Source organism: Homalodisca vitripennis, chromosome 1 (genome assembly GCF_021130785.1).
Source record: "Homalodisca vitripennis isolate AUS2020 chromosome 1, UT_GWSS_2.1, whole genome shotgun sequence".
NCBI classification, from domain to species: domain Eukaryota; kingdom Metazoa; phylum Arthropoda; class Insecta; order Hemiptera; family Cicadellidae; genus Homalodisca; species Homalodisca vitripennis.
The window spans coordinates 244,155,522-244,167,508 of record NC_060207.1 but is presented as its reverse complement, the minus strand read 5'-3'; the positions used below and the strand labels follow the sequence as shown (position 1 = coordinate 244,167,508).

Genomic DNA, 11,987 nt, shown 5'->3' with positions numbered 1-11,987 from the left:
AATAACTGTTTTCAATGCATACAAAATATCAATCCGGTGAACTTGAAAAACAGATTTTCGTGCGAATGATTTTGAATTCATTTGGGAACATAATTAGTTAAACTATATTTGAACATTTCTATGTACAAGAAACAAAATTAAAACATCGCATTTCAAAATTAACATTTAAAATTATTGAAATCACCCGTACGTTCCTTACTTGAAATAATATGATGTCAAATTACACAACTTGGTTAACACGTGTAATATTGATGTCATGGTTAGGTTGTTCCATAGTCATAGTCTGTAATTCATCACAGTGCAGTCAAAGACATTGCGTGCGGTGATGGAAAACGCAAATAATTTAAGATTTCAGAAAATATGCCCACCGCATCGTAATTACGGTGGGGGGGGGGGGAGGGGAGCGGACGCTCTGTGTGTAATTTGCAACCAGTGCATACCTCCAGTCATAAACAGCGTACTTTGTTTTTTCTACTTTGCTTAGGAATAGTTAACATTTGTTAATAATTTTTGTTAGTGAACCTGAAAGAACATTTTCTCAAGCCAGAGAAGGAACGTTCTCCTGCGAACGACTAAGAGTGGTATACATAACGCTCACATCATGCAAGACCGTAAACTTGCAAATTCATGGACCGAGAAGAAGTACGATCTGTGCTACATAGTCAAAGTTCAGATCATGACGCATTCTCTACCAGATGACCTTTCGGCCAACCTCTCTCACTACAGCTCTTTGTGATGTCGTCTGCTAGCTGTCCCTTTCACTGGTCGAGACGACGCGGCGTGGCGGGAAACGATACTCGGCTGAAACGTCATCATGCGATAGTACAGGGCAGCGATATTCGGGTGATACGTCATCAAGCGATAGTACAGGGCAGCGATACTCGGGTGATACGTCATCAAGTGATAGTACAGGGCAGCGATACTCGGGTGATACGTCATCAAGCGATAGTACAGGGCAGCGATACTCGGGTGATACGTCATCAAGTGATAGTACAGGGCAGCGATACTCGGGTGATACGTCATCATGCGATAGTACAGGGCAGCGATACTCGGGTGATACGTCATCAAGTGATAGTACAGGGCAGCGATATTCGGGTGATACGTCATCAAGCGATAGTACAGGGCAGCGATACTCGGGTGATACGTCATCAAGCGATAGTACAGGGCAGCGATACTCGGGTGATACGTCATCAAGTGATAGTGCAGGGCAGCGATACTCGGGTGATACGTCATCATGCGATAGTACAGGGCAGCGATATTCGGGTGATACGTCATCAAGCGATAGTACAGGGCAGCGATACTCGGGTGATACGTCATCAAGCGATAGTACAGGGCAGCGATACTCGGGTGATACGTCATCAAGTGATAGTGCAGGGCAGCGATACTCGGGTGATACGTCATCATGCGATAGTACAGGGCAGCGATATTCGGGTGATACGTCATCAAGCGATAGTACAGGGCAGCGATACTCGGGTGATACGTCATCAAGTGATAGTACAGGGCAGCGATACTCGGGTGATACGTCATCATGTGATAGTACAGGGCAGCGATACTCGGGTGATACGTCATCAAGCGATAGTACAGGGCAGCGATACTCGGGTGATACGTCATCATGCGATAGTACAGGGCAGCGATATTCGGGTGATACGTCATCAAGCGATAGTACAGGGCAGCGATACTCGGGTGATACGTCATCAAGTGATAGTACAGGGCAGCGATACTCGGCTGATACGTCGTCATGTGATAGTACAGGGCAGCGATACTCGGCTGATACGTCGTCAAGCGATAGTACAGGGCAGCGATACTCGGCTGATACGTCGTCAAGCGATAGTACAGGGCAGCGATACTCGGCTGATACGTCATCAAGCGATAGTACAGGGCAGCCCATGCAAATTAATGTAAAATAAGATGTCACAGCAATTTAATTTTAAAATGTACTAAAATATTTATGAAAATCTAAAAACTGGAAAAGAATTTAATTACGATTTTACGTTTATAAAATTATTTCAGAGTAAGTTAGTTACTTCAAACGTTTTAAGATACTTAGTAAGTTCACGTCAACTTACCAAAACTGTTAAAGAGCGATGGATTAGGAATGATGTCGTAATTTTGAAAAATATTTTGGAAAGAGAAACTTGGGGGGGGGGTACACGTTCATTTCTTTAGGTGTGAAATAACAAATAGCCAGAGTTTGAAATTACAGATAACCGAGTTTGAAAACTAATTACACATTGACCAAAAAACTTACACCAATGAAAGTTGCACTAAACTTTAGATTGGTTCTGTTTAGGCTTTATTTATACAATGCATGTATCGCCGCTGTTTGTTTCGTTGGGTCCGATTCATCTCTCTTGGAGTGTGCAGTAGTGGATGTTGGAGTACAATGTTTTGTTGTTCGGTTTGAATTCGGCGTTTGCAATTCCCATGACGCTTGAGAACCAAAAGTTAATTAATGTGTTGAATTCTTTGCTGGGTTTTACATATGAAGAAATAAGAGGACACTTACTACTCGTAGTTGTAAAAACAACGATGTTTTATACCTAACATTGACAATGTCTCAATGTGGCGCAATCAGATTTGAAAGAAGTAGGCTAGTCCTTTTAATAATTCTGGACAAAAAAAGAATTTTAAAACATGGCACTTTAAAATTTATAAAACATCCCCCTTTATGGAAGCAACAAATATATTGTAACATACAGCATTAACACGTGGTATCGGTTTGTGCACAAACACAATAAGCATAGCAACTGCGGTAAAGAGATTGACAAATAAAGACCACAAAATATGAAGAGTCCCGTCATCCAACACAAGACGTCTCAGCGCTTTCAATTGGCCGTGCACCAAAGATCTCATCCATTTCGTGTCAAACAGACATGCCTATTTTGGAGTCACGGACCGTGGAATGGGCTTCCTCCTTCTCTCTAACTACAACATTAGGGTCCTGTGATAGACGCGCCGCGCGTCCGCGAGTTTACAGGGAGGAGACCCTAGGAGGATCCGCTTCGGTGGTTCCGACAATACGACTTCCTTCCACGCTCACCCCCCCCCCCCCCAGGCCACTTACCTATCAGTGGCGAGTGCTGATCCTCGCTCTCTTTAGTTTCAGTGGCCACCGCGTTTAACGAGTGGTCGCCGGAGAATTGTTTGTTACACACAAGGATAGTAGGCTATATACTTCATCCCAGTTTCAGCATTTACTATGAAAAACTGTTAAGACTTAAATCCGCGAACCATTAGTGTACGAGTGTGTTTATTTTAAAAAGAAAATCATTTGCTAAAAATGGGGTAATGGCGAGGAAATTCGTCAGTATTTTGTCAACTTGTAAAAGTTGTGTTTATGAATTTACTCTAACTGCTTTGATAATTTAGCAACACCAAACAATAAAAATAAATAAATAAAAAATAAATATCAGCATTATTGGGATCGTTAAATGCCTATTTTTCTATGTGAATGAATGTTTCTTACAAAATATACGAATAAGTAAGGAGACTTATTATGATTGTCAGTTAATAAATTAAAAGGTTAACATTTCGTAAATGAAAATGAAATATATAGAAAATATTCAACTAAAGCATAATTGATATTTTATTTGTTCACACTAATTTAAAGTATAATAAGTGTGGGTAAGCGGTCTTATATTAAAAATACTAATTTTATGAGGAATGATAGGCTGAGCTTTAGTGAAGCCTTGTGGGGCAAGAACATTTTCATTTCTGTCTGTCTATCTGTATGTCTGCACGATATCATGTCAATCCATGCCATTTGACTGAGCGTTAGCGAATAGTTTTTACATTGGTGTTTTAGTAACGAAAAAATAAAAAAATTGTAAACAAACTCAATACCCAAAAAAGAATTCAAAAATCGGGCATATTACCTAATGTAGCCTCACTATCCCAATACATACACCATAATTCTATAGTAACTTAGTGTCTAAACTTTTATTATTTAAATATTAATATGAAACCCAATTTAATGGAAAAATTCCAATGTATGAAACGGTAGATATGTCAAGAAAGATTTCACATTCAGACTTAAAATTTAGCGCGAAACTTCATTTCTACAAGAATGAGTTCTGCGATGCGTAATTTTTTGTCAACTTCTTTTTTGTACGGTTGTCTGTCTGTCTCATCTGTCCACAGAACATCTGGAGAATGAAATGAGCTATAGATGTGAACTTCTGCACACAACCTCAGCGAAGCCTGTTATACGACGCGTGTAGTGGCACTTCTGCCTTGTTAACTCGGTAAATTCTGCACACAACCTCAGCGAAGCCTGTTATACGACGCATGTAGTGGCACTTCTGACCTTGTTAACTCGGTAAATTCTGTTAACTCGGTAAATTCTGCACACAACCCCAGCACTCGGTAAATTCTGCACACAACCTCAGCGAAGCCTGTTATACAACACGTGTAGTGGCACTTCTGCCTTGTTAACTCGGTAAATTCTGCACACAACCTCAGCGAAGCCTGTTATACGACGCGTGTAGTAGCACTTCTGCCTTGTTAACTCAGTAAATTCTGCACACAACCTCAGCGAAGCCTGTTATACGACGCGTGTAGTGGCACTTCTGCCTTGTTAACTCGGTAAATTCAGCACACAACCTCAGCGAAGCCTGTTATACGACGCGTGTAGTGGCACTTCTGCCTTGTTAACAAGGTAAATTCTGCACACAACCTCAGCGAAGCCTGTTATACGACGCGTGTAGTGGCACTTCTACCATTGTTAACTCGGTAAATTCTGCACACAACCTCAGCGAAGCCTGTTATACGACGCGTGTAGTGGCACTTCTGCCTTGTTAACTCGGTAAATTCTGCACACAACCTCAGCGAAGCCTGTTATACGACGCGTGTAGTGGCACTTCTACCTTGTTAACTCGGTAAATTCTGCACACAACCTCAGCGAAGCCTGTTATACGACGCGTGTAGTGGCACTTCTGCCTTGTTAACTCGGTAAATTCTGCACACAACCTCAGCGAAGCCTGTTATACGACGCGTGTAGTGGCACTTCTGCCTTGTTAACAAGGTAAATTCTGCACACAACCTCAGCGAAGCCTGTTATACGACGCGTGTAGTGGCACTTCTACCTTGTTAACTCGGTAAATTCTGCACACAACCTCAGCGAAGCCTGTTATACGACGCGTGTAGTGGCACTTCTGCCTTGTTAACTCGGTAAATTCTGCACACAACCTCAGCGAAGCCTGTTATACGACGCGTGTAGTGGCACTTCTGCCTTGTTAACAAGGTAAATTCTGCACACAACCTCAGCGAAGCCTGTTATACGACGCGTGTAGTGGCACTTCTGCCTTGTTAACTCGGTAAATTACGATATAGTAAACAAATAACATTTATTGAAAGTGGAGAATATTTTGTAATTTGCAACAGCCCTAAATTGCAAGATCAGTACCCTAAGACATGCTGCATTTCCCTAAGCAGACAAAGTATAGGCGTCTTAGTCGTCCTGATGACAAGGTTAGTATGATATTTTAAAGGGCAACTCGCTCCATATATGGTAACAATAACTATTGTCTACAAAGCACCAACATTTTATTTTACACATCATTCATCACTCCAAACAAAGACTATGGACGCCATAAAAACGTTTAAAAAAATGCACTGATATTGAAAACAAAACGCGTAAATACTAAAATACATTTGATTGAACAGACAAGATTATACAGTTAATATAAAGCTAAATACCTGATATCTTTGTAAACAGAATATAGAGTCAGTCTTGACAAACGATTTTAGCGTGTTCAGATAATTAATTGTGTGCTCACATTCTGTAAAATGTATGAACTTACTTAACAAGCTTGATATGATCTAGCGGAAGTAAAATAATCATCACAACTCAGGTCATCCTTACATTGATCCTTAAATGTCACTTTCCAACGGTATTCCTCTAGTCTTCTTCGTTTGCAAAGGTGTGCGATCTCAACTGCACCAAACAGAAATGTAAGACGGATACTTCCTAGTTTGATCAACACGATTGCAGCATCTTAACGACTGGCTTCAACTCATATATTCAGCTATCGTGTGTGTAGAAATGTGCAAAGTTAGCTGGATCAAACCAATAGAACTCTCCTGCCACTTTCTGTTACCGATAGACACAATCGTTACATACGAGTCTGTACGGCCAGAAAAAGCAAGTTCCTAGAAGTAACGGGATACTCCGATGCGAAACTAAACCTTGGCAGTAATCTTTTTCTGGGTAACTTGCCTACTCTTATTTCCATATGGAGTTACATCAGTCTTAGATGACAATGAATTCTTGTTACGTCAAAGATTGGCCGAATGTTTTTCATTACTAAAGTTTTCTCGTGTTTCGTGATTAAAATTATATTTTCAGAATCGTGTTCCAGGAAATCGTTCTAGCCGACCTGCCTCGGGCGTACACACGATTTCCCAATAGTGTTTCCACAGGAAGTAGGTTACTGCAGCAAGGAATGGTGCCGCCGTGTTACGCCGGAACCGCGGGCGGAAGACCGGCGCAGAGATGTTAATCTGACCCTAACGCCTTAGTCTGGTCTGTGCTCTACGCCTCACACAATTCGGCAATCTATACTTCGGCAGTTCACGTCCGTCAGTGGTTATTGGAGGTCTTTGAAAATAATCTGACGTTCATCCACTTTACCAAGAAGCATTATTGTAAAACAATCCTTTAATAAACAATTAAATTCGAGATCTTTGAAAATAATCTGAGCTTCATCCACTTTACCAAGGAGCATTACTGTAAAACAATCCTTTAATAAAGAATTAATTTTTTGAGATCTTTGGAAAATAATCTGAGCTTCATCCACTTTACAAAGGAGCATTACTGTAAACACAATCCTTTAATAAACAATTTAATTGGAGATCTTTGAAAATAATCTGAGCTTTCATCCACTTTACCAAGGAGCATTACTGTAAAACAATCCTTTAATAAACAAATTAATTGGAGATCTTTGAAAAATAATCTGAGCTTCATCCACTTTACCAAGGAGCATTACTGTAAAACAATCCTTTAATAAACAATTAATTGGAGATCTTTGAAAATAATCTGACCTTCATGCACTTTACCAAGGAGCATTACTGTAAAACAATCCTTTAATAAACAATTAATTGGAGATCTTTGAAAATAATCTGACCTTCATCCACTTTACCAAGGAGCATTACTGTAAAACAATCCTTTAATAAACAATTAATTGGAGATCTTGGAAAATAATCTGAGCTTCATCTATTTTACCAAGGAGCATTATTGTAAAACAATCCTTTAATAAACAATTAATTGGAGATCTTTGAAAATAATCTGAGCTTCGTCCACTTTACCAAGGAGCATTACTGTAAAACAATCCTTTAATAAACAATTAATTGGAGATCTTTGAAAATAATCTGAGCTTCGTCCACTTTATCAAGGAGCATTACTGTAAAACAATCCTTTAATAAACAATTAATTGGAGATCTTTGAAAATAATCTGACCTTCATCCACTTTACCAAGAAGCATTACTGTAAAACAATCCTTTAATAAACAATTAATTTGAGATCTTTGAAAATAATCTGAGCTTCATCCACTTTACCAAGGAGCATTACTGTAAAACAATCCTTTAATAAACAATTAATTTGAGATCTTTTGAAAATAATCTGAGCTTCATCCACTTTACCAAGGAGCATTACTGTAAAACAATCCTTTAATAAACAATTAATTGGAGATCTTTGAAAATAATCTGAGCTTCATCCACTTTATCAAGGAGCATTACTGTAAAACAATCCTTTAAATAAACAATTAATTTTGAGATCTTTGAAAATAATCTGAGCTTCATCCACTTTACCAAGGAGCATTACTGTATAAAACAATCCTTTAATAAACAATTAATTGGAGATCTTTGAAAATAATCTGAGCTTCATCCACTTTATCAAGGAGCATTACTGTAAAACAATCCTTTAATAAACAATTAATTGGAGATCTTTGAAAATAATCTGAGCTTCATCCACTTTATCAAGGAGCATTTACTGTAAAACAATCCTTTAATAAACAATTAATTGGAGATCTTTGAAAATAATCTGAGCTTCCATCCACTTTACCAAGGAGCATTACTGTAAAACAATCCTTTAATAAACAATTAATTTGAGATCTTTGAAAATAATCTGAGCTTCATCCACTTTACCAAGGAGCATTACTGTAAAACAATCCTTTAATAAACAATTAATTGGAGATCTTTGAAAATAATCTGAGCTTCATCCACTTTACCAAGGAGCATTACTGTAAAACAATCCTTTAATAAACAATTAATTGGAGATCTTTGAAAATAATCTGACCTTCATGCACTTTACCAAGGAGCATTACTGTAAAACAATCCTTTAATAAACAATTAATTTGAGGTCTTTGAAAATAATCTGAGCTTCATCCACTTTACCAAGGAGCATTATTGTAAAACAATCCTTTTAATAAACAATTAATTTGAGATCTTTGAAAATAATCTGAGCTTCATCCACTTTACCAAGGAGCATTATTGTAAAACAATCCTTTAATAAACAATTAATTTGAGGTCTTTGAAAATAATCTGACTTTCATCCACTTTACTAATGAGCATTACAGTAAAATGAATCCTTTAATAAACAATGAATTACCCATCATACTAAAACAATGTATACATACTAAAGTAGTAATAGACCACTAACAATGGTTTTAGTATTTATGAAACACACCTCAAAAAATAAGTCAACAATTGAAACTCACAAAACCACTAGAAAACCATCCTAGCTTCGTCATTCTATGAGTCACTATCTTCCACATACTGCTCAGGAGGTAAGGGATTTGCAGAACTCCGAGAAATGTGATAAAGAGTTCCGTACACAATGTGCTGCAGATAATTATCCTGATGATTCACTCCCAGAATGGACGATCTTGATCATCTTCTGCTGTTGTGATTCATCTCTTTCCAAGCAGCCATCCATGGTTTCGGAATTGATTTTTCTTTCGGAAAAGAATATTAGGAGGCATCGATAAAAGGTAGTGTGATCGTCTCGTATATGTGCAAGTTTGTAAGTGTAATCTATAGAAGAGCACAATCCTCAGTGGATTCGGCCCAAAGACGAGTGTATAAAACAGAGTTCTATAAATACTTGCTCAGACAGCCCTGCCGTCAATAATGTTGATCTTTCCCTGCCCCACTTTCTCCCAGCTATCAAAATCGGTGTTATAACTAGGTGGAAGGCTTGACAGGCTGAGCATTCCATACGCCTGGAATGTTTCGATTAAAAAACTGAAAGTCGGCAAGCTAATTATCGATTTACCAATGCCAGCACACGCAGTCTAGACCGTAGAACTCGTTTAAATGTCAACGCAAAACAGTTTGGACACAAATAGCTTACTAAATGGTTCCTATATGATTGAAGCTATTCACAAGACAAGAATCACAATATGAAAATCCTGTTAATATGACAGTACAAAACAAAACCCATCCTTCGACATGACCGAATTATAACTAAAGGTTAACTTACATGTAAATACGCGTACATAAATTCCAATAAATCAAGCCAATTTTCTCATACCGTATAATTAAGTAACTAGCTAGTTTTTTAACTAGCAAAAATGTGGAAAATGTCTAGATTTTCTACGAAAATACCTCGATTATTGTAAAAAAATCTCAATATACCCAAAGTTACAGACTCAATTAATTGTTACTCTATACTGGAATGACGTGAAATAATCGCAGTACGAGGATATTTATTTTCATAATTCTTACGAGATGTCGATTCTCTCTGTCTACATAATTAACGATTTGACATTTCGCTTGTCATACAAAGATTACTAAATCTATTGCGCAAACTTTATGAATGTTAAACCTAAACAGGTGTATATGTGTATGACATTCAAACACTACCCGAACGACACTACAAAGCTAGTTGAGTGTGAAACTCAATCCTATGAACAACAAATGGTCACAAGTTAGTGTTATATAAAAAGTCTATATGCAATCGATATGAATGTTAAAACTAAACAGTGTATATGTGTATGACAATACAATCATACCGAACACACTACGTAGCTTGTTTGAGTGTGAAACTATCCTATGACAACAAATGGTTCACTAAGTTAGTGTTATATATAAGGTCTATATGCAATTCTTATTATGATGTTAAACCTAAACAAGGTGAATATGTGTATGACATTCGAACACTACCGAGACACACTACAAGCTGTGAGTGTGAAACTATCCTATGACAACAAGATGGCCACTAAGTTAGTGTTATATATAATTCTATAAATCAATCCTTATGAATGTTAAAAACCGGAAACTGGTGTATAATGTTAATACATTCAAAACGACAAACACTACGAATACACACTACAAGCTGTTGAGTTGTGAAAACTATCCTTATGACACCAAGATGGGTCACTAAGTAATTTATATATAAGTCTATATAGGCAACTTTGAATGAATGTTAAACCTAAACAGGTGTATATGTGTATGACATTCCAAAACACTTACCAAACACACTACACAAGCTGTTGATGTGAAACTATCCATGACAACAAGATGGTCACTAAGTAAAGTGTTTATATATAAGACTATATAGCAATCTTTAGATATGTTAAACCTAAACAGGTGTATATGTGTAATGACATTCAAACACTACCGAACCACACTACCAGCTGTTGGATTGTGGAAACTATCCCTATGACCAACAAGATGGTCACTAAGTAAGTGTTTTTAATTATTCCTATATGCTAATCTATGAATGTTAAACCTAAACAGGTGTATAATGTGGTATGACATTCAAACACCTTACCCGAACACACTACATAGCTGTTGAGTGTGAAACTATCCTATGAACAACAAGATGGTCACTAAGTATATGTAAGATATAAGTCCTATATGCAATCATTATGAATGTTAAACCTAAACAGTGCTCCGTATAAATGGTATGACATTCAAACACTACCGAACACACTACAAGCTGTTGAGTGTGAAACTATCTTATTACAACAAGATGGTACGAAGTTAGTGTTTATATATAAGTCTATATGCAATCTTTATGAATGTAAAACCTAAACAGGTGTATATGTGTATTACATTCAAACACTACCAAACCGAACACACTACAAGCGGTTGTAGTGTGAAACTATCCTATGACAACAAGATGGTCAACTAAGATTAGTGTTATATAAAGTCTATATGCAATCTTTATGAATGTTAAACCAAACAAGGTGTTATGTGATTACAAGTCAAACACTACCGAACACACTACAAGCTGTTGAGCTGTGAAACTTAACTTAGTGACAACAAGATGGTCACTAAGATTAGTGTATATATAAGTGTCCCTATATGCAATACATTATGAATGTTAAACCTATACAGGTGTATATTGTATGACATTCAAAAACACTCACCAACACACACAGACTGTTGTAGTGTGAAACTATCCTAATGACCAACAAGAATGGTATGGTCCACTAAGTTTATGTTATTATATAAGTCTATATGCAATCTTTATTAATGTTAACCTAAACAGGTGTACTATTGTATGACATTCAACACTAACCGAACCACACTACCAGCAGTTGAGTGTGAAACTATCCTATGACAACATGATGGTCCACTTAAGTAATTGTTATATATAAGGTCTATATGCAATCTTATGAATGTAAACCTAACAGTGTATATTGTATGACATTCATACACTTACCGAACTACCACATACAAGCAGTTTGAGTTGTGAAACTATCCTATGGACAACAGATGGTCACTAAAGTAAGTGTTATATTATAAGTCTAATATGCAATCTTATGAATGTTAAAACTAAAACAGTTGAATAGTGTATACATTACAAACACTAACGAACACACACAACTGTTGAGTGTGAAACTATCGTTATGACAACAAGATGTTCATCTTAAAGTTAGTGTTTATAAATAAGTTCTATATGCAATCCGTTATGATGTTAAACCTAAACAAGGTGTATATGTGTATGACATTCAAGACACTGCCGAACACACTACAAAGCT

At 37.2% G+C, this 11,987-nt stretch overlaps 1 protein-coding gene across 1 annotated transcript; it reads right to left on the bottom strand.

The window, feature by feature from the left end:
• Positions 1-720: 720 nt before the first annotated feature.
• LOC124355401 (adhesive plaque matrix protein-like) lies at positions 721-1,863 on the bottom strand. The gene has a single exon (XM_046806531.1). It carries the CDS (start codon positions 1,861-1,863, stop codon positions 721-723), a length of 1,143 nt encoding a protein of 380 aa, XP_046662487.1.
• Between the last annotated feature and the right edge of the window lie 10,124 nt (positions 1,864-11,987).

Bases quoted from the DNA above. Each gene is read 5' to 3' on its own strand.
- LOC124355401 (XM_046806531.1), bottom strand. From the start codon at position 1,863: ATGACGTATCAGCCGAGTATCGCTGCCCTGTACTATCGCTTGACGACG.